General features: G+C 43.5%; 1 protein-coding gene across 3 annotated transcripts in view; it reads right to left on the reverse strand.

Moving 5' to 3' along the window:
* LOC125463635 (protein HEATR9-like) overlaps positions 1-24,341 on the reverse strand; it is a 79,571-nt gene that overhangs the window by 52,731 nt on the left and 2,499 nt on the right. The window contains exons 1-5 of one of the 3 annotated variants that reach the window (XM_048555164.1): positions 21,366-21,444; positions 18,920-19,033; positions 8,492-8,595; positions 4,331-4,479; positions 3,163-3,289 (exon numbers count right to left, since the gene is read on the reverse strand). In XM_048555164.1, coding sequence (XP_048411121.1) covers positions 3,163-3,289; positions 4,331-4,479; positions 8,492-8,587 — 372 coding nt within the window. In that variant the 5' untranslated portion in view covers positions 8,588-8,595; positions 18,920-19,033; positions 21,366-21,444. Of the gene's footprint in view, positions 1-3,162; positions 3,290-4,330; positions 4,480-8,491; positions 8,596-18,919; positions 19,034-21,365; positions 21,445-24,341 lie in introns of those variants that run through there. The other 2 variants (XM_048555167.1, XM_048555166.2) reach the window with 2 other exon arrangements.

A 24,341-nucleotide genomic window follows, 5' to 3' on the forward strand; every position in this document is an offset into this window, starting at 1 on the left:
TCACTGATCAGTATATGCACAGTAGGATTCCTATAATTCCATGTACATAATAACAATCTGATAATCTTATGAATCTGTCTTCATTATGCAGTTGAGTTTAGCTTCAACAATATCATTCATGCCTAAATAGATGCTGCTGCCTATAATCATTTCCACATCCAGCATTTGCTAATGTCTTTGTTGGTTTTCATGAAAAACGTTTCTTCAATGGAATGTCCATTAATCTACCCCTAACCTCTGATGCATGGATGACATGTTGTGATATTTGAATCTGTAGCTGCAAAGAATTCTTTAACACACATTAATAAACTGAATCCTGTGCTCAAATTGATTGTCAAAATGGAACAAACATGCTTCCTTTCCTTGACGCATTCATTGAGAAATCTGCCACCAGGTTCTATACCACTATCTACTGAAAGCCCATGTATACCGATGATGCTCGACTAATCTATTGGAAAGGCATGGAGAAGCACAATTAAGGCAATGAAAAGGATGTTGTATTTATGGATTTTAAGTATCTTATAACAAGGTAGTTAATAAAATTGAGGAAACTGGAGGACCATTGTCAGTTTGAGCTGTACAATTGGTCTCAGGACAGGAAGCAGCAAGCAAATAGTCTTAAAATGTTCTGGCATTTCTCACACTGAAAGTTAGTAGACAGTGGTGCTCCCATAGTATCACACAAGGACCACTACTTTTTGATATCTAAATGACTTGGACTTTGGAATACCAAGTCACATTTCAAAACTTGTCAATGATATCAAAATTGGAGGAATGACACATGTTGAGGACAATATTCATCATGACACTTCAATTCAGTATAACAGGACAAACAGTTTGGTGGAGTGGGCAAACAATTGATAGTGAGGTCATGTATTATGGCACAAGGGATAAGGAGAGACAATATAGAGTAGTAGTACTGTTCAAGAATGTGCAGAGACTAAGTCCTGAAGGTTCATGTGACGATCACTTTGACGGTGGTTGGGCAAATTAAATGTGTAGTTAACAGAGCATATGGGATCTTGATTTTCATACATAAAAGGTATTGAAAATAATGGCAGAAAACTTAAAGAGCTTATATAGAACTTATGAAGAACTTAAAAGTTACATATAGAGCACTGTGTTCAGTTCTGGGCACCACACTTTAGGAAGGGTGTGAGAGTCCTATTGGTGTTGTAGAAGAGATTTATTAGAATGGCTCCAGGAATGAGTGACTTTAGCTACAAGGTTAAGTTTCAGAAGCTGGAATTGCTCTCTGGTCATAGCAACATAGACATGAATCTCAAGAGGAGTGATAAAGGTTTTTTGCCCCCTTAGAAAGATAGAAATTATACAGCGAAGTTTGCCTGCTGATCATATTGAAAAGAGTACTTTGTGATATATTAACGACTCAGGCTTTGGTGTAGAGCATAATTCCAAAGATTGCAGATTACCTAAAACTTGGAAACATGTCATAGTAAAGTGTGATTAGGATATCAACAAACTCAGGGAGCACAGAAACAAACTGGTCTAACAGGCAGACACACAGGCGCTGAAATTTTATAAACACGAGCATGAAGTTATGCATTCTGCTCAGAAAAATGAAGAAGTAATATAAATGAGAAGGCACAGTTTTAAGTGGCTGCAGGAACTCAGGGAGCCTCAGGCCAACGTGGACAAATATCCTGCTCATTGTCTGCGTTCTCACATGAACAATGACAACTGGGGTGGCACGGTGGCTCAGTGGTTAGCACTGCAGCCTCACAGTGCCAGGGACCCGGGTTTGATTCCAACCTTGGGCAACTGTTTGTGCAGAGTTTGCATATTCTCCTCGTGTCTGCATGGGTTTTCTCCGGGTGGTCCAGTTTCCTCCCACATTCCAAAGATGTGCAGGCTAGGTGGATTGGCCATGCTAAATTGCCTGTAGTGTTCAGGGACGTGTGGGTTATAGGGGGATGGGTCCGGGTGGGATGCTCCAAGGGGCAGTGTGGACTTGTTGGGCCAAAGGGCCTGTTACCACACTGTAGGGAATCTAATCTAATTAGGGTGAGGGCAGCCAATACTGTGCAGGCTAGCAAGACTCAACAACTTGGAACGTGAGGAAATAGTAAACTACAAATAGATCTGCTATGTAAGGACGACATACATTTTGTTCAGAAATATGATCCCAAAAATGGCAATTTGGGCTTTTTTTTCCATAACTCCAGAAAAGGGGAATTGTTTGGTCTTTTAATGATTACACAGGAGTATATACATTTATTGGTGGCTGGACTTTGATACACACTAACACTAGGTCTCTGAAAAACAAAATGACCAAATCAGTTTGTTGGTTGCTTTTGAGTGCAGTTTATCACAGAACTAAGAGGCAAGAAAACAGTTGGGATGCAGACTTTCATGATGGCCAGCAAGCAAAATTTCTCACGCTGTCACTGAGTGGGAAAGCTAATGACACTCAAAGACTTTGCAAAAAGAAAGAAAACTACAAACTCAGGCCAAGCCCTAGGTCCAACTGACCAGCTACAATATTGATAATTGCTGTAGTCGCCATCAGTGAGACATGATTGCCAAAAATTAAGAAGTGAACTGTGAGAAAGTCATCTCATTCTACCCGTTTAGACTGAAATCTGATCCATTGATTTTGTGTATTTTTGCCAATACACTTTCTATCCATGATATTCCTCAGAAAAAAAACTATTCATTTCATTTAGACATAGTAGGAACTGCCAATGCTGGAGAATGAGATAACAAGGTGTAGAGTTGGATTATTCATGTCATTTGTCTTGTCTGTCCTTTGTGTGAATGAACGTGTGTGTTTGGATTTAAAGAGGATATAACTTAAGTATTCGTAATAGTAATTAAGAGTCTGTTTATTTTCCACATGTTGGAGGATAGGTTTATTATAATTAATAAGCTTTTCATTTTCTCCTTCTTTGGTGCAACCTTCTGTAAGTTTATTTTTCCTAGATAGTGTTCATAGTCAGGTATTCACTATCCTAGAGATTTGTGACGACCCATGGAATGCTGGGATTTAACTTCCAGCCCTCGACTCCTACCTGCAACATAACAGCTATATTTATTTCAATTTGATAAACAGAAATAAAGTGTGGCATAGTGGGTAGCATAATCAATGCTTGAATTGCCACCAACCCCACATACACATATGCCATCAACATCTGCACTGACCATCAACCTCTGCCACTTCAAAGGTTCTTTCTCCGGGTGAACAGTTCTTGGTTTATCTTGAGGTTTTGAAACACTTAGAAGGATGGCATAAGTTGTTTTATGGAACAGTTGCATATAACGTTCATGCCTACAAAGAAACAAAGCCAACAGAGAAAAATTCATCTCATAAACACAGAAAAAATTCCTACTCTTTAAAGGTTTGAAGATTTCAACCTCCATTCGTGATGGAGGGGATTTTTATATCCTCCCTCAGAGCGTTTCTCTGAAACCCAGACCAGAGGATTTCCACCTCCAAAAGGCAATGTGATGGACATATCATATGACTCATGTGACCCACCAGTGCACCCTTGCTCTCCTGCCATTGGTCATCTGTCCTCACGAACCTCTTATCAGTCAACTTCAACCTAACTGGCTGTTACCCTTTGGGACAAATCTCGATGGTCAAACAGTACTTTCTCCCACCTCCATACTGATATGATTATAATGAATAAGCAACAAGAAAATAAAAGGAACTTGAATTGTTTTAATGCTTAAAATTCTCCAGGACCTGTTAAAGTTTTGAAGTTCCTTCAGGCTTGGAGATTCATCAAGACAAACCCTCGGGGTTTGCAGAGATCCTCAGTGAGCATGCTGATCAAAGAGGGAGGAGTGGAGTGGTTAGAAAGACTCTGCTACAGGTCTCAGGCTCCAAGGCTGCTCCTTCCTGTAACTTGGGCAGTGCAATGATTGGACAGGCTTTTAACTTTTAAATGCACAATACTTTCACTGCCACTGCAATTGGTGTTGCTCAGGCACAAACGACAAAGTATGTAAGTAGACATTTCGTCAAAAACATATTTGTATTGAATTTTCAAAAACAATTGCTCAAAAAGGATGATATAATCTCTATGACATCCAGATGGGGATCTCAGAAAAATCTGGGGAGGGTAACTCAGGGTATTTCACAAGGCAATCTAAAATTAGGGCCAAGGGGCATTGTCACTCTACCAGATCAGCCTGGGAGTGTTAATGTAATAGTGTATAGAATGGAGCTCCTTGTACCAGACCCTGTGCTGTACCTATCCTGGGAACATTTGATGCATATTAGGTGTAGGATGTGACCCAGTCCTATGTGGCAGTTTGGTTTATAACTGGTTAATATAAATCAACCAGTTGAATTTGCTCTTACTTGAGTCGTCGCTTCTTCTGTTCCTCAGCCTTTTGTTTTCTGGTGGTCTTGATCTGACAGGTCACAGCGATTTGGTTAATGATATGGGGCTGTTGTTTGATGGACTCTGGTTTGGTTTTTGACCACCTAGCTGGCTGTGGCGGAAGCACCTGTTTCAGACATCAATACAAATTCGAAATATATCAATAGGAACCTCACAGGCCCTATCCTTCGCACAGAAGGAATGGAATAAAATACTCACGATTTTCCATTCATAGCTTCTTAAGAGGGAATTAAATAAACATTTTATTTAGAAAGCTAAAATAAGGGTGATGTGTTTTAAACGATGCCTGCACTTGACCCTTGGTTCTGTTAGAATCTTAGTAAATACATTGCTAGCAACCCACTCATGAATACTGTTAAGCTTGTAAATTAGTATACAAGGTGACAGATTAACCAAGGAAGTTTCTTAGCTTTGTGGTTGCCTCTTAAAATTGCCCTCTAAAATCATCCATCCATTGGAGGTGACTGAAATAGGTACACAGTCAGGAGGGGCTTCTTCTAGGAGTCTTCACTTGTGACTCCTTACTGATGAAATCTCATAGTATCAGGTCAAATCTGGGCAAGAAGCATCCTGGTGATTATCACAGACAGCATCCCCGGTCCACTGATTTATCAATATTCCATGTTGAACATCATTTAGGAGGAATTCCCAAGTATGGCAAGGGCACAAAATGCAGTCTGGGTGGGGGATTATCCATCAGCAACTGTGACTCAGTAGCACCACTACTGACCAACATAACCAAGTCCTATAGGACATAGCTGTTAGACTGGGACTCCAGCAAGTAGTGAAAGGGGGAAACAGAGGGGGAAAAAAAAATCTATGGAGCTCTATCCTCAGCAATCAGTTACAGGACTACTTGCATGCCAAACAACAGGAGTAGCAAGTATTTGGGGTAAGCAGTTCCACAACTAAATGGCTAAGATCTAGTTTACTGCAGCCCTATCCAGTCACGAATGGCAGTAGATATTAAACGAATGACCAGAAGTGGAAGCTTCAGAAATAACCACATCCAGAGGTAAGTCAGTACAAAAGAAAAAGTTGAAGCATTTGCATTGATCTTCAGCCACTCTTCCCAAGGTCCCTAGCATCAGGGATGCCAGTCTTTAATCAAGTCAATTTACTTCATATGATATCAAGGAATGGCTGAAATTGCACTGAAAACTGCAATAGTCATCGATTCTGATAACTAAAAGCACTGAGCATTTGTGATTCTGAGCTAGTCTCACCCCTAGCCAAGCTGTTCCAGCGCAGTTAGAGCAATGGCATCAATCCAACAATGTGGATAAACAGGACAAATCCAAACTGACCAATTACCAACCTAGAAATCTCGGCTCAATTAACAAAAAGTGATGAAAAGGGTTGTCAGAGCTATCAAGTGATGCTTGCAAAGGAATAACCTGCTCACTGATGCTCAATTTGTGTTCTTCCAGGTACACTTGGTTCCTGACCTCATTACAATCATGGTTCAAACATTGATAAAACAGCTGAACTCCAGAGATAGGTGAGAATGAATGGCCTTGACAACAGGCTGCATTTGACGGAATAGATCACCAGAGCCCTCGTAAAACTAGAATTAATGAAACCAGGGAGAACTGGTTGGAGACATACCTATTCTAAGGAAGATGTTGTGGTTGCCGGAAGTCAATCATCTCAGTCCAAGAACATCATTGCAGGAGCTTCTCAGGGTAATGTCTGCAGCTCAATCATTTTCATCTGCTTCATCAATGACCACTTCATTGTAAGGTGAGAAGTGGGGACACGTGATTACACAATGTTCGGCAGCATTTGCGACTCCTCAGATAATTAGGTATCTACATGCAGCAAGACCTGGACAACTACGCTTGGACAGATAAGTGGCAAGTGACATTCATACCACACAAGTGCAAGCAATTACCACCTCCAACAAGAAAAAAAGTCTAACCACCACTCCTTGATCTGCAATGGCAGGACTGTTGCTGAATCCCCCACTGATCAACAACCTGGAAGTTATCACTGACCAGAAATGGAACTCGGCCAGGTGTCTAAATATTGTGACTTCAAGGCAAAGCCACAGCTTGGGGATGCTGCAGTGAGTAGCTCCCCTCCTATTTACCATTGACAAGATACAGGGATGTGAAGGAATACCCTCCACACACCTGGGTGAGTACAGCTCCAATGACGCTCAAAATTTGACTTCATCCAATACAAAGTAGTCTGTCTGATGGGCATTCCATCCATCATCTTCAACATTTACTCCTTTCAACACTGATGCACACTGGAAGCAATGTATACCATTTACAACATGCACTGCAGTAGCTCACCAAAGCTCCTCCAACAACACCTTCCAAATGCTTAATCTGTACCACATAACTGGACAAGGACAGCAGATGCATGGTACACCACTACCTGCAAGTTCCCTTCCAAGCCACATACCTGCCTGACTTGAAAGGATATCACCGCTCCTCCATTGTCTCTATGTCAAAAAAATTGAAACTCTTTCAAAAATCATTGTGGCTGTGCCCAAATCCCAAGGACTGCAACAGTTAAAGCAATTCACCTCCACCTTTTACACGGTCATTCATGTACAATAAATGTTGGCCAAGCCAGTGAGGTCTACATTCATGAAGCAATAACGAAAAAAAATTGCAGAAGCATATATTCAAGTAGCAAGTGATAATTTATTACATGTTAACTCTACAAGTCACAGTAACATTACATTGCATAACCACCCTACACTGAGATCTTCTGAGATAACAGGCTAACCTAATCTACGTGGTTGATAATGAAATACCTCCACAAAGGCCAATATCCTGTCATCAAGTCACTATTTAGTTTCACATGCGTAGTACCTGACACTGATTCAGCTTCCTCAGAGCTAGCGCTCAGAACCACTGACTTTCCTGTTTATATCTGACAGCCAGGGCTCCCTGCTTGGTCGAGAACAACTGCTAATCAGAGAACTCATATTCTATGATGTCCAACTGGCAGACTTCATTACAATCATGACAGATAACAGATTAGTTAGCTCCCCCAGAGACAGTCATTTGTATTTCAGTGGGTGGAAATATAGAAGAGCTGTTGTGTTAAACCTTTCAGGCCAACTACCTTATACAACCTGATACAGCAGCGGAATTAAATTCCAACGAAGGTGTGGGCCAATTGCAATGATTTCCAACTTGATTCAAACACATTTTTGAATTAATTGGCTTCAGACAACTGCAATTATCAATCAAACTGCATTTAAAAAATCAGAGAATTGTGGAAGAGATAGGCTCCACTGAATGACAAAAAGAAGAAGAGATTGCACATTCAGTCCCATTGGCTATTACAGTGAATCCTACAGCCAACGCAAAAGTGTTCAATTGCACACATAGGTAGACTGACAATGTACAGCTTTCAAATATGCAGCCAATGCACTGCAGGATGAAACCGATCTACTTAATTACCATTCTTAAGCCAAACATTTCCTACTCATTAACTAACTCAAATATCTCTGCCCATGTCACAATTGCACTGAGGGTCAATCATCTATCAGCACTGTGCTCACTGACCTGGATGGGTTCACAGTTAAGCAACAGCTCCATGTTAAGGTTCTGATATTTGTTTCTAAATCCAAAGCTAAATTCTCACCCCTGTCTGCCTCTAATGTCCCCCATCCAGGATTTCTGCATGTACCTAATTCCCACCTCTTGAGCATCCCTGGTTATAACTGTTCCACCATTGATGGCCACACTTGCAGCAGTCAAGTGCCCAACAGCCTCAGTACACACCTCCACCTCTTAAGATTCATGTTTCCTTTAAGGCATATTGCTTTAACCAAGCTTTTGATCATCTGCCTAATATCTTCTTACCTAACTCAGTGCCATTCTTTGTCTAATTCTCCTTCAAGCCCCTTAGGATATGTTATTAAATTAAAAATGAATTCAAGTTGTTGTTGTTGCTACAAATCTTAGGGACTGACCCTGACCTTGCTGGATATCAGTAGTCAGAGGAGATAAAGTATTGAACATAGGACTTCAGGAAACATTGACAGTGAAAACAACAAATGCCTGTCAATTATGAGTTCTGAGACCATTCATTGTCAATGATTTGATTCATTCTAAGACTAGACAGCATCATACAGATTAAAGCTCCCTTACCTCTTTAAAATAAGGAGTTTTTTTTTCAGTCAAGGAGATCGTTTGATATTCAAATGTTGCTACTGACCCTGGCAGTGATTCTTTGTCTTCACTCATTTTGAAGACTACAAGAAAATGACAAACCAATAGGTTAAAAGCATTAGTATTGTTAGCATCTGTATTGTTAATTACCTAAGTACAGAGATAATGGGAACTGCAGATGCTGGAGAATCCAAGATAACAAAGTGTGGAGCTGGGTGAACACAGCAGGCCAAGCAGCATCTCAGGAGCACAAAAGTGACGTTTCGGGCCGAGACCCTTCATCAGAGAGGAGGATGGGGAGCAGGTGCTGGAATAAATAGGGAGAGAGGGGGAGGCGGACTGAAGATGGAGAGAAAAGAAGATAGGTGGAGAGGACAGTATAGGTACGGAGGGGATAGGTCAGTCCAGGGAAGATGGACAGGTCAAGAAGGTGGGATGAGGTTGGTAGGTAGAAAATGGAGGTGCGGCTTGAGGTGGGAGGAAGAGATGGGTGAGAGGAAGAACAGGTTAGGGAGGTGGAGACAGGCTGGGCTGGTTTATGGGATGCAGTGGGGGGAGGGGAAGAGCTGGGCTGGTTGTGTGATGCAGTGGGGGGAGGGGACGAACTGGGCTGGTTTTGGGATGCGGTGGGTGAAGGGAAGATTTTGAAGCTTGTGAAGTCCACATTGATACCATTGGGCTGCAAGGTTCCCAAGTGGAATATGAGTTGCTGTTCCAGCAACCTTAGGATGGCATTATTGTGGCAATGCAGGAGGCCCATGATGGACATGTCGTCAAAGGAATGGGAGGGGGAGTTGAAATGGTTCGCAACTGGGAGGTGCAGTTGTTTATTGCGAACCGAGCGGAAGTGTTCTACAAAGTGCTCCCCAAGCCTCCGCTTGGTTTCCCCAATGCAGAGGAAGCCACATCGCGTACAATGGATACAATACACCACATTGGTGGATGTGCAGGTGAACATCTGCTTAATATGGGAAGTCATCTTGGGGCCTGGGATGGGGGTGAGGGTGGAGGCAAGTGTAGCACTTCCTGCGGTTGCAGGGGGAGGTGCCGAGTGTGGTGGGGTTGGAGGGGAGTGTGGAGCGAACAAGGGAGTCACGAGAGTGGTCTCTCCAGAAGGCAGACAAGGGTGGGGATGGAAAAATGTCTTGGGTGGTGGGGTCGGATTGTAGATGGTGGAAGTGTCGGAGGATGATGCGTTGTATGCGGAGGTTGGTTGGGTGGTGTGTGAGAATGATGGGGGTCTTCTTGGGGTGGTTGTGGCGGGGGCGGGGTGTGAGGGATGTGTTGCAGGAAAGGTGGGAGATGCGGTCAAGGGCGTTCTCGACCATCCCCACCCTCGTCTGCCTTCCGGAGAGACCACTCTCTCCGTGACTCCCTTGTTCGCTCCACACTCCCCTCCAACACCACCACACCCGGCACCTTCCCCTGCAACCGCAGGAAGTGCTACACTTGCCCCCACACCTCCTCCCTCACCCCCATCCCAGGCCCCAAGATGGCTTTCCATATCAGGCAGATGTTCACCTGCATATCTGCCAATGTGATGTACAGTATCCATTGTGCCCGGTGTGGCTTCCTCTACATTGGGGAAACCAAGCGGAGGCTTGGGGACTGCTTTGCAGAACACCTCCACTCGGTTCGCAATAAACAACTGCATCTCCCAGTCGTGAACGATTTTAACTCCCCCTCCCATTCCTTAGACGACATGTCCATCATGGGCCTCCTGCAGTGCCACAAAGATGCCACCCCAAGGTTGCAGGAACAGCAACTCATATTCCACTTGGGAACCCTGCAGCCCAATGGTATCAATGTGGGCTTCACAAGCTTCAAAATCTCCCCTTCCCCCACTGCATCCCAAAACCAGTCCAATTCGTCCCCTCCCCCCACTGCATCACACAACCAGCCCCGCTTGTCCCCTCCCCCCACTGCATCCCAAAACCAGCGCAGCCTGTCTCTGCCTCCCTAACGAGTTCTTCCTCTCATCCACCCCTCCTCCCACCTCAAGCCGCACCTCCATTTCCTACCTACTAACCTTGTCCCACCTCCTTGACCTGTCCATCTTCCCTGGGCTGACCTATCCCCTCCCTACCTCCCCACCTATCTTCTTCTCTGTCCATCTTCGGTCCGCCTCCCCCTCTCTCTCTATTTATTCCAGGACCCTCTCCCCATCCCCCTCTCTGATGAAGGGTCTAGGCCCGAAACATCCTGAGATGTTGCTTGGCCCGCTGTGTTCATCCAGCTTCACACTTTGTTACCTAAGTACAGTACAGGTTTAGATAATGAGCAAATTTTGATGCTGTACCAGGGCAGGTACAGCACAACTTATTTATAGAATAAATGTCCTTCTACAAACTTCCCCATCAAAGACTCCTATGCTAGTACAGAGTACAGTTCCCTCTATACTGTGCATCAAATACTCCCAGGTTAGACACAGAGAAAATCTCCATCTACACTGGTCTATCAAATATTTCCACGGCAGGTACGCATCAATTAGGTACAGAATATTGCTCCCTTTACACAGTTCCATCAAACATACTTAAGGCTTCTACAGTAGGGGTGAGGACTGTCCCACCAAACATTCCAAGAATAGATACAGCACTGACAACACAGTGTGAAGCTGAAGGAATGCTGCAGGCAAAGCAGCATCAAAGGGACAGGAAATTTGGCGCTCCGGGTCGGAACCCTTCTTCAGAAGTGGGGACTGGGATGGGAGTTGGGGAATAAATAGAGAGGGGGGAGTGGGGCTGGGGAAGATAGGTGGGATGTGATAGGTGAGTGCAAGTAGGCAGTGGTGGGGATTGGTCAGTGAGGTGGGAAGAGCGGATTGGTGGGAAAGAAGATGGACAGGTTGTGTCAGGTCAAGGAGGCAGGACGAGAGGGAGGGGTGGGCATGAGATGAGGCCATGAGTGGGGAGATTTCACAACTGGTGAATTCCATGTTCCATATCAGTCTATAGACTCCCAAGGCAGAATATGAGGTGTTGCTCCTCCAGTTTGCAGATGGTGTCATTATGACCCTGGAGGAAGCCCAGGATGGACATGTCACCCAGGGAACGGGAGGGGAAGTTAAAATGGTTGGTAATTGGAAGATGTTGCTGTTTGTTGTGTACCGAGCGTCAGATAGTCTACAAAATGGTCTCCCAGTCTGTGTTTAGTCTCACTGATGTAGAGGAGGCTACATCAGGAGCAGCAGATACAGTTGACCAAGTTGATGGATGTACAGGTGAACTCCTGTCAGATATGAAAGGTTTGCTTTGGGCCTTGAATGGAGGTGAGGGGAGAGGTGTAGGAGGAGATGTAGCACTTCCTGCTGTTGCAGGGAAAGGTGTCAGGGATGGTGGAGTTAGTGGGGAGTGTGGAGCAGATGAGGGAGTCGTGGATTGAGCAGACCCTACAAAAGGCAGATATGAGTGGGGAGAGAAATATCTCTTTATTGTAGGTCCGGATTGTAGGTAGCAGAAATGATGGAGAATGATACGCTGGATGCAGAGGTAATCACCTCGAAACTGATGCCTATTTCAAGCCCACCGACTCCCACAGCTACCTAGACTACATCTCCTCTCATCCATCCTTCTACAAGAATGCAATCCCTAGATGGGGCATTCCACTCCCAAAAATCCCAAATGTCCTATTTCAAGGACCGTAACCTCCCCCTTCCAGTGATCAAAAATGCCCTCACCTCATCTCTTGCATTTCCCGCCCTTCTGCCCTGAAACTCCCTCCACCAAATAAAAATAAAGACAGAGTTCCCTGGTCCTCACATATCACCCCATCAACCTCTGTATTCAGTGTATCATTCTCCGTCATTTCAAGTATCTACAACCTAGTAAGGGGATTGTGCCAATCTGCCTCCCAGAACCAAAGAGATATTTCACTCCCCACCCGTATCTGCCTTTCATGGCATCGGCTCAATCTGTGATTCTCTCGTCCACTCCACACTCCCCACTAACCCCAACATACATGTCGACTTTCCCTGCAACCACAGGAAATGCTACACTTACCCCTATACCTCCCCCTCATCTCCATTCAAGGCCCAAAACAAACCTTTCACATCAGACAGGGACTTCACCTGTACGTCTGTCAACTTGGTCTACTGTATCTGCTGTTCCTGATGTGGGCTCCTCTACATCGGTGAGACCAACCAAAGGCTCGGAGACTGCTTTGTAGAACACCTGCGGTCTGTACACAACAAATGACAATACCTTCCAGTTGCCAACTATTTTAACTCCCCCTCCCACTCCTTGGGTGACATGGCCATCCTGGGCCTCCTTCCGTGTCACGATGACACCACCCGCAAACCGGAGCAGCAACGCCTCAGATTCTGCCTCGGGAGCCTACAGCCCAATAGCCTAAACATGGGATTCATGTAAAATGTAAAGTTTTAAAATCTCCCCACCCATGGCCTCCTCCCATGTCCAACCCTCCCTCTCACCTCACCTCCTTGACCTGACACAATCTGTCCATTTTATGTCCTACCCATTCACCCCACCCATCCCACTGACCAATCCCCAGCACTCCCAACCTGCACTCACCTATCACCATCCCACAAACCTTCCCCAGCCCCATTTCTCCTCTCTCTATTTATTTTTCAACTCCCTTCACCCTCCCTCTTCTCTGAAGAAGGGTCCTGACCCGAAATGTCAACTCTCCTGCTCCTCTGATGCTACCTGGACTGTGTTCTCTGAATACAGCATCTGCAGTTCTGGCTATCTCTAAATACAGTGCTGGTTAGTTAGAGGGTAAAATCTCCCTCTACACCGACCTATCTCAGAGCGCCTACAGGCTACATTAAATTTGGAATGATTCATATGCTTGCTGTTACGAACTTCAGGAAGGTGACATTGAAGAAATTAAATGCAGGCTGAAACAGTTAATCTGGATGATCTGAATTAACAGAGGAAAAAGTGAGGACTTTGAAATAAATATCTGGAACAAAAACAAGACCAAGATCAATACACAGCCTTAAAGTATTCAAATTCTAGTTGTGTGTAAAGCAGTCTTGTAACATTTGAGATAAAATGCAGTGTGAAGCTACAACAATTGACTTCAACAAACATTTAGAAATATGATAATCCAGAACACACAAACAAATATGGGAAGCGATGTTGCAGCAATGCTAAACAGGGGCACTGCAGGCAGTCCTGATTCACAACAAACTGAGGTATTTGCAGGGTCTACACTGCTAAATGGTTCCATGCTCAGCTGGCTGCCAGGTTCTTATGTGGTTATGTAGGTGTCCTGTGGCTAATATAACATACAGCTGGTTATTACTTCTTAAAGCAACCTTCCCCTCTTCAAGAGCAGGTGCCTTCAGGCTGCAGCAGATGATGAAAATTTTTGCAAAATTTCTATGGCAAGGAAGGGAACTAACAATCCTGAGAGGCAGCTCTCAGGTTCTCAGATGCTGCATTACAGCCTTGTAATCCAGGAGGTCAAAAGAAGTCGACAGGTCATATTTTGCCATGATCCAAGAAACCCTCAAGCAGAATGGAATGGGAAGCAGCTTAAGAACAAACCTCATCACATTTGAAGCAATTTAGAGATGGTTCACTTTTCTGATTCCTAGAATGAAGAAGTTCTCTTGGGCAGGGTTTTCAGAGAACTGGAACTCTGTTGGAATTTTCAATCTTCTAGTCATCTCTGTCTGCCTGGCCCAGCCACATAAATAAAAGACTTTAACACAGCCTTCAAGCCTTCAGGTGCAACAGGAGGTGAAGAAGGTAAATGATATGTTGGTCTTCATAGTGAGAGGATTCGAGTGCAGGAGCGTGGGCATCCTGATGCAATGGCACAGGGCCTTGGTGAGACCACATCTGGGATACTGTATGCGGATCCAGACTCCTTAACGAAGGAAGGATATCCTGGCTTTGGAAGGAGTACAATAAAGGCTGACCAGACTGATTCCTAAGATGGCAGGACTGACATGTAAACAGACACTGGATCATTTATAACTAAATACACTACAGTTTAGAAGAATGATAGTGTATCTCACAGAAATGTATAAAATTCTAACAGGATTAGTCAGGCTAAATGTGGTAAGAATGTTCCAGATGGCCAGGGAACCCAGAACCAGGGATCACAATCTAACGATGCGAAGTAGGCCATTTAGGACTTAGTGGAGGAAGAATTTCTTCACCAAAAAGTGGTGAGCCTGGGGAATTCTCTGCCACAAAATGTAGGTGAGGCCAAAATATTCAATGGTTTCAAAGAGTTAGATATAGTTCTTCGGGTTAAAGGGGTCAACGGGTTTGGGGAGAAAGAGGGAACAGAAATGGAGTTGGATGATTAGTGATAATCGTATTGAATGATGGAGCAGGTTCAAAGGGCCGAATGGCCTACTCCAGTTCCTACTTCTCTATGTTTCAAAGTTGAGGTGCCCTCTCCTTCCTCTTGCAGTTTCAGCTGCAGCCACCTCTAACTGTGGCTCAGAGAAACAGACCATCTTTCTCTTCGTATGTCAATCCAACCTCCACTAACTGATACCAGTAAAATCCGCCCTGTGGTTCCACTATTCGCCTGCAGAGGCCAGAAACTGCATTGAGACTTGATAGTGGGACTTGCCCAATTCCTGTAAAATACAATTGAAACATTGGGCTGGTTTTTTCAGTAAGACCTAATCTATTTTTCTTTCCACTCTCTGACCTCCCAAGATCAAGTCACTGGGGAGGCTTATCGTCCAGGCAAAACTGCTCACTGGCTCCACTGAGTGGGAAAAAAGAACTGAAACGAGTCCCCTCAGGCAAAACGTTTATGCACTCATTTTTAGGGGAACAGGAGTGAGTAATCAATGATGGGCAACACATGACCATTCAAAATGAAGAGCTCCCAGATATATCCAACTAATCCCCTTCTCCTCTTCCTGAGGAGCCTGCCAAATACTTGATAGGAAGAATTCTGGCCTCATAGCAATGTCGTTGTAGATGTAGCAGACCATCACAAATTGCCAGATGAGCTCGGGGGGAGGGGGCAGGGGCGGCGCGCGGGCAGGTATGGATAGAGTGGACAGTAACAGTCTGTATTTCAGGGTGAAAATGTCGAATACTAGGGGACATAAGTTTAAGGCAAGGGGGGAAAAGTTCTTTTTAACAGAGGGTAGTAAGTACCTGGAATGCGCTGCCAGGAGAGGTGGTAAAAGTAGATACCATAACAAAGTTTAAGAGGCATTTAAACATACATGTGACTGAGAATAGATGGACCATGTGAAGTCAGAGATAATGGGAACTGCAGATGCTGGAGAATCCAAGATAACAAAGTGTGAAGCTGCATGAACACCAGCAGGTCAAGCAGCATCTCAGGAGCACAAAAGCTGACGTTTCGGGCCTAGACCCTTCATCAGAGAGGGGGATGGCGGGAGGGAACTGGAATAAATAGGGAGAGAGGGGGAGGCGGAGAGATTCCCTGAGGTTGGTCCGGAGGGAGGAGGGTAACTTCTTCAGGTTAGGCATCCCTGGAAGAGGCTTCGCAGTGAGGTTAAAATAGTATCAGAGATAATGGGAACTGCAGATGCTGGAGATTCCAAGATAATAAAACGTGAGGCTGGATGAACACAGCAGGCCAAGCAGCATCTCAGGAGCACAAAAGCTGACGTTTCGGGCCTAGACCCTTCATCAGAGAGGGGGATGGCGGGAGGGAACTGGAATAAATAGGGAGAGAGGGGGAGGCGGAGAGATTCCCTGAGGTTGGTCCGGAGGGAGGAGGGTAACTTCTTCAGGTTAGGCATCCCTGGAAGAGGCTTCGCAGTGAGGTTAAAATAGTATCAGAGATAATGGGAACTGCAGATGCTGGAGATTCCAAGATAATAAAATGTGAGGCTGGATGAACACAGCAGGCCAAGCAGCATCTCAGGAGCACAAAAGCTGACGTTTCGGGCCTAGACCCTTCATCAGAGAGGGGGATGGGGAGAGGGTTCTGGAATAAATAGGGAGAGAGGGGGAGGCGGACCGAAGATGGAGAGAAAAGAAGATAGGTGGACAGGAGCATATAGGTAGGGGGGGAGCCCCCTCTCTGATGAAGGGTCTAGGCGCGAAACGTCAGCTTTTGTGCTCCTGAGATGCTGCTTGGCCTGCTGTGTTCATCCAGCTTCACACTTTGTTACCATGTGAAGTCAGTCGGGATTAGTTTATAATGGCATCGTGGTCATTACAGAAATGGTGGACCGAAGGGCCAGTTCCTGTGCTGTACTATTTTATGTTCTGTATTCTATGTTTAATAATGTTCCTGGAGGCTGAGTGGCTGAAGGGTCATTAGCTACATGTAGAATAGGTAGTTCTCGTCACTAAACAGGCAGCCTCAGGTTTTTCATGATGGCTTGAATTTACAGGGAGGGCTGGCTGGATGAGGATTTAAACTTTGTCGCAATTACTAAGCAAACAGGTATCAACTAACATAATGCTCTTTGTATGACTGTGCACTAAATGCACATTCAAACAATGGTCTCACTTGTGGGTGAGCTACATCAGCTGTATGTGCCCATAATTCATTCACCAGATTAGTTCCTGGGATGTGTGCAGGATTGTGTAAATGGGGCCTCAACACTACTGAGTTTAGAAGAATGAGAGATGATGGCATTGAAACATTCTGGAGAGCCTTGAAAGGGTACATGCAAAGAGTGTGTTTTCCCTGGAATCTAGAACATGGGGGTAAAAATCTCAGGATAAGGGGCTGATCATTTAGAACTGAGATGAGGAGAAATTTCTTCACTCAAAGGACTCAAAGGAATTCCTTGGAATTCTCTCTCCCAGAGTGTTATAGATTTAAGGCTGAGAGAGACAGATTTTTGACCTTTGGGGAATCCAGGAAATTGGGGAAAATGGAAAGTGAGGCAAAAGATCGGCCATAATTGTACTGAATGTCGGGACAGTTCGAGGGCTTGTTTGGTCCTGCTCCTGTTTCCTCTGTTCTTATGTGTCATTGATGGATCTCTACTATTGAGAATACCACTAAATTTAATAGGGGGAAAGGGTAAACCCTTGTGCAGATTAATCCATGTTCAGCTAAGCGTATTTACGAGAAGGTGTTAACAAAATTCGGTAAGATCCAAAATAACAAGGTATAAACCAAAATCAGCATTGGACACCTTTTAACGTCATGATCTGCTGAATTCTACAACATTCACTTGCTAATTTATCTCATTAATCTCCTTTGTGCCCTCTCAAGCAGCTTCATATCCTTCCAAAAGTATAGTGACCAGGATTGAACACAACACTCTAGACGTGGCCTAACAAGAGTTTTATAAAGGGTTGCTCTTCAAACCTTTCATGAGGTTTCATGATAGCTGAGGTTAGCGCTGCTGCCTCACTGCACCAGGGACCCAGGTTCAATTCCAGCGTCAGGTGACTATCTGTGTGGGTTCGCACATTCTCCCTGTGTCTCAGTGGGTTTCCATTGGGTGCCCCGGTTTTCTCCCACAGTCCAAAGATATGCTGGTTAGCTGGATTGATCAAGGGAAATTGCCTGTCGTATCGGGGATGTGTAGGCCTGATGAATTAGCCATGGGAAATGCAAGGTTACAGAGCAGGGGGGTGGCCTGGGTGGGATGCCCTATAGAGGGTCAGAGTGGACTTGATGGTCCGAATGGCCTGCTTCCCACCAAATGGATTCTGAAATTCTGTGATACATTGCCTCTTCATGTACCTTCTATTAAAATGCAACACCTCACACTGCTCTATTAATTCTCTCTGCCACCTATCTGCCCATTGTACTCATTTTGGTGCTGCTAATTGGTGTCATCCCCTCTGTTTGCCACCCCTTCAAGCTTGGTATTATTGTCAAATTTGGAAATCTTATTTTATTTTAATAGTCAAATTTTATACCTTGTGTTTCTTGCACTGAATCATGTAGAATACAGTTGTCTACCATCTTAGTCTGAAAAGCAACTACTTATCATGACTGAGATAGCAGGAACTACTGATGCTGGAGAATCTGAGATAACCACGGTGTGAAGCTGGATGAACACAGCGGGCGAAGCTATGTTCATCCAGCTCTACTTATCATGACTAACCACTTTGTGTCCTTAAAGCATTTTAAAATCCAAACTGACAGCGACTCTTATTTCTTTCTCTTTCATTATTCCCATATTATATGAGGCTACCAGAGTGCTGGCTAATCACTCCTTTATAACATCCATCATGACCTGGCAGGTAGTGCCTGCAACTGAAAGATCGTTACTGCTTCCTGAAAGCCTTAACTCGTTAACCAGTCTTTTCTGTGCTTCTTTGTGACAAACCCATTCCTAGAATCCAATTAAACAATATTTGTTTCATTCACATTAACTTTCTCAATTCAACAAAAAAGTAACTTAGGTTTTTAAAGCATGAGTCACTTTTTAAAATCAGTGCTTTGCTTCTTTATTAGCCCCAACCTATCCAAAATGTGTGATGATTTCCCTCATTATTATTTGTAAAGTCTTACCTGTCACTGGTGTGAACCTGACCGGCCTATTGTTTTTAGGAATGTCTGTACAGGCTCTCTTGAATAATGGTGTCACATCTGCCACTGTTTAATTTTCTGGTCATTTCCTTGTACCTGTGGAATGTTGCAATATTATGTAAGGCATGTGTGCTATCTCCAACCCCCACTTCCCTTGGCAATCAAACCATGCAGACCAGTGAGTTCTCTCCTCTAAGTGTAGCCAGGCTACCTAGTAATGTTGTCTACATATTTTCAGCCCATCCATTTTCTCTGTCATCTCCACTACTATCGATAACTTGTCAGAAATCTCTTTCCAAGTAAACACTATACAAATTACTCACCTAGTATTTCAGCCTTGTCCTGTGACTCCAAGCACATATATTCTTTGTCTGAGTGGATTTGAACCTGCCTCTTGTCACCTGCATACTATGTATATACCAGCACAAAAGTTCTAGATGACTTTTAACTGCCATTCTATTCTCATGTTCTCTACATGTTATTTCTATTTTACCCTTCACTTCCTTTCTCAACTTATTGTAATTTAGTTTAGTTCATGCGTTAAGAATTTACTGCACAAGAATCATGCATCACCTTCCTGTTTCAAAATGTTCTTTGATATCTTGCTCCTCTCACTCTCTTGACCTGTGTCTTTCTCAATTTGCTACATTCTATTCTCTTAAATTCAACTATAATATTGGCATCAGACCCATCAAAGACTTCGGTGCTGTTGTTCTCTGGTTTGCAGAGGTTGAACGTAAACTGTCTGACATACCCCACTCACCAAAGACCTCACTACTAAACATCACGCCATTGTAACAAAGGCCATCAACGAGAGATTACGTAAAGGCTAAAGAAATATGATCTAGAAATTCCAGAACTGAGCAGGTCTTTAAATGATTGAATTGCACATACATCTCACACAGACTTTTAGTTTTGAGAGGTAGGTTCAATTTTGAGACAATGACTCTCTTTTTGAACAAATTACTACTGCATATTACAATTACTACTATTACAAATTACAATTGTTTCCAGCTATCTTAGCAGGACGTGTTGGATGCTCTGTGGCAATGGACAGTATAGAACACTTTCTGATTAGTGACTACCTATTACTGTCTTTTCACAGGTACCAAAATAAAGATGGAATTGCTGAAAAATGTTTTGAGGGGGATCAAACCTTTCATAGATTTCCAAAAGCAAAGCAAACTGCAGAACTGCAATGATAGTTGACAAGTGAATGCCAGAAATCCAGTGGTATAACTAACAGGTGATCTTGGCCTGCTCAGTCAGAAACTGTTCAAAAATAAATCAAGTATTTGATATAGCTCATGAAACAGATGGGTCCGAGAGTGAATGCAATAAGGGTGAACAACAAGAAAACATTGCAATAGTGGCTAAAGACTTAGTTCAGCCCATGAGTATCTTAGTTGCCAATTCATTAAATTGTGCTGTATCTCAATGGTGTGTGGCATTGATGGACTAAACTGTTATTTGGAAACTCTGGACAAAGCTGTCAAACAAAATGAAATCTCTACCTCCTGCCTTCAGTTTGAGATGATAATTTGTTGCAATCTTTGAAAAAAAAGTGGTTCTCCTGGTGAAATTAACATAGAAACATAGAACAGAGGTGCAGGAATAGGCCATCAGCCCTTCAAGCCTGCTCCACCATTCAAAATGATCTTGGCTGATCATTCAATTCAGTACCATGTTCCTACTTTCTCCCATATTCTTTGGTCCCTTTAGTCCTAAGAATTATATCTACAGCTTTCTTGAAAGTCTTAAATGTTTTGGTGTCAACAGTTTCCAGTGGCAGCATAGTACAGGTATCACAATAATGGTTACAGAAATGTTGGTCTATCTCCTGTGACAAGTGCATTTAAAACTTTTACTGGGTCCTCCTGTGTAGTCCCATTCCCACTAGTACCACGGTCTGGGTTCCACTCCTTTAAAGCACTGACAATCCCAGTAGTCTGCAGTGCTGAGCTCCAGTTTGACAGGGACACACACCACAGAGACCACGTACACCCTCCCTCTTCCGGCTATTTATTTATTATCTGAGAGATCAAAGCAAACCCAGAATCAACACTGACTGGGATCAATGGAGGCCCTGGGAACAATATAGTCTGGCATTGATAAACTGTGTGTTACCTCTCACTATTCAGACTTTAACTCACTTAGTAACATAAGCTTCAAGATAATAATTGAATTCCATGATGGAAGTTAATGTAGAGCTGAGTATACATCCTCATTTATACTCACCATTCATTACGGTGTCTACACATTCCTGGAATTAAATGATGCGTATAACATGTTGCAGTTGCTACTCCATTGTGATATCACAAAGTATCCTGCTGATGCTGATGGAGGTGTAAGTTTAAAACGTTGTACCTGTACCTACCGTCCCTACTTTATCCTGTCTTTTTCCGGATACTGTCCAGGATAATCTTACCTTTAGCTCCTCTTTTCCTTTATCCACTTTATAGTTAATTTTAAAAGACTTGAATGGTATCCTTGTCTTTTTATGTTCCAAGATTCAGTAATTATTTATTTTTTGTCCGAATCATTCAACAGAATGAGCTCATCTGAAAGATCTTCTCCAAACCAGACTCTGGTCTGCATACTTTGGGGGAGGAAAGACAAGGATACAATTTAGTCACTGAACTTTATCAAAGCGAAGTGCACATAAGGAAAGTGATTATATTCATTAAATGCTAAGGTCAACTGAAGGAGAATTTTTTCAGGAGCTGTGGGCCTGAGAGATTTATGCCATCGCTTAATTGGTGGCTCAGTGGTTAGCAATGCTGCCTCACAGCGCTAGGGACCAGGGTTCGGGCGACTGTCTGTGTGAAGTTTGCACATTCTCCCCGTGTCTGCATGGGTTTCCTCCAGGTGCTCTGGCTTCCTCCCACAGTCCAAAGAAGTGCAGGTTAGGTGAATTAGCCATGCTAAATTGCCCATAGGGATGTGCAGATTACGTGGGTTATAGGGGAATGAGTCTGTGTGGGAAGCTTGGTGTGGACGTGTTGGGCCGAAGGGCCTGTTTCCACACCGTAGGGATTCTATGCATTCTAATGCACCCATGATCTCGTCACCTCAACTGGTGAGGAACCAAAGATGCTTAATTCTAAATCTTTATGTTAGGTGGGTGTTCATTCCAGATATACAGACAGTTAAAATAGAACTGAAGCCTTTGTTTTTACACTTAAGTTACATAGGCACACATGCAACTCCAACCCCAATAACCAGTCTGATGGTACTAATTTCACTGGATTGGTTATCGTGGGACCCATGCTAATATTCCAGCAACACGAATTCAATTACAGTCGTAGAAGCTGGTGAAATTTAGATTCAATTCTTAACTATCTGGCATTAAGGCTTTTCATAAAACCTATCTGGTTCACAAACTGTGTCTCTAGCCCGGCAGAATTTGGTTGACTCTTACTTACCTTCTTAAATTGCCTACCTACTGAATACTTAATTTGAAAAGACTGCTCAACATCAATTTATACACCAGAAACAACAGCACACAGTGCTCAGTCAACCCTGCAAATTCATCTTTACTACTATCTGGAGGTGCTGACAAAGCCCGACAGCTGTCCCACAGACTTCTCAAGCAAGAGTCTGGCAAATTTAGACTTATCCCAGTAACTCTTGGGTTTCTCAAAACTGACTCCAGACCCAGTGATGTTGCACGTCATCAAGTCAAATATGGGCAAGAAAAACCTCCTGCTGATAATGACCTATTATACTTGATAGTCTTATTACTCACAAGTTAAAATGAGCAATCTATCTATTCCCATCTCTGTGTGTCACTGTGAGTATGTCAATTCAAAATGCACAGCCTTCAGTGATGTACACAGTACTTCTGAAGACCTTGCAGTATGGCCTCATCTCATAAACCCTACCCATCATTGTTAACATCTCACCATTGCCCAATTAAAGTTGATCACTGAATCATTCCGAATTCTCAAAACTAGTTATATTCTAAACTAAATGGGTAATGGATTAGATACTCACAACTATTTCACAGTACTATCCCCTTAATATTTAGAAATCTATCAATCAATCTGTGTCTTGAATATACTTACTGGCAGATCTTCCTCACCCCTTTGGGGAATTCCAAAGATTCACCACCCATTGACTGACAAACTTCTTTCTCACCCCAGTCCTAAATACCTACTCACATTTTGAGACTTTGCCCCTGATTCTAGAACCTCACTCCCTTACCCCATTCCAGGCAGTAGAAATATCCTGCCTGTACCCTGTCAAGCCCTGTCAGAATCTGGAATGATTGAATGATGAACTTTAATTCAGCAAGTATGGTGAGATGTTGTTAACAATGATGGGTAGGGTTTATGAAATGAGGCCATGCTGCCAGGTCTTCAGAAGTGCTGTGGACATCGCTGAAGGCTGTGCACTCCAAACTGACATAGCCATAGTGACTCACAGAGACCAGAATGGTAGATTGCTCATTTCATTTAAATTTTACTTATGAGTTTCAGACTATAAGATATAGGAGAATAAGGCCCTTCAGCCATCAGGTCCGCTCCGCTGTTCGACCATGGCTGATATGTTTCTCAACCCGTTCTCCTGCTTTCTCCCCGTGACCCTTTATCCTCTTACTAATGAAGAACTCACCTATCTTTGTCTTAAGGACAGTTCATGACTTGGCCTCTATGACATTCTATGGTAAGGAGTTCCACAGATTCACCACTGATGGGCTTTGAGATGAAAAGGGGAATCTAAACAAAATACAAAGGCAGTGCTCATGTGGTAAAGGAGAGATTGAGCGGTAAATGTTTTATAAATAATAGGTGTGAAAGGAAGAAAATGAGTCACTCTCCTGAAAGCAAAGCCAACAAGACATGGCCAATGGGCAGGGGGGGTTGTGTGATGGTCTTGGAGGTTTTCGAACTCAGTCTTGAATTCTGAAGGCTGCAAAGTCCCCAAGTGGAAAATGAGATACTGTTACACCAGCTTGCATTGAAATTCATTTGAACACTATAGCAGGCTCAGGATGGAAATGTTAATGTGAGAGAAAGACATTTGATTGAAAATGGGAAGCAACTGGAAGGTTGGAGTCATTCTTATGGACAGAATGGAAGTGTTCCACAAAGTGATCACCCAGTCTGCATTTGGTCTCACCAATGTAAAGCAGACTGTATTGTCAGCAATGAATACAATAGACTAGGTTGAAAAAAGTACAAGTAAACTGCTGCCTCATTCGGAAAGTATATGTGGGTCTTTGACAGTAAGAAGAAAGGGGGTGATAGAACTTCTGTGCCTGCACGGGGAAGATGCCATGGCAAGTTGGTGAAATAATGTTGTAAGTGATGATGAAGGAAGCGGACCTGAATGTCTTGACAGATCTGGGCCCTGTGTTACATTAGTAGTGGAGGGGATGGTGTGTTTGGTGGTGGTATCC

This window comes from Stegostoma tigrinum, chromosome 22 (genome assembly GCF_030684315.1).
Source record: "Stegostoma tigrinum isolate sSteTig4 chromosome 22, sSteTig4.hap1, whole genome shotgun sequence".
Lineage (NCBI taxonomy): Eukaryota > Metazoa > Chordata > Chondrichthyes > Orectolobiformes > Stegostomatidae > Stegostoma > Stegostoma tigrinum.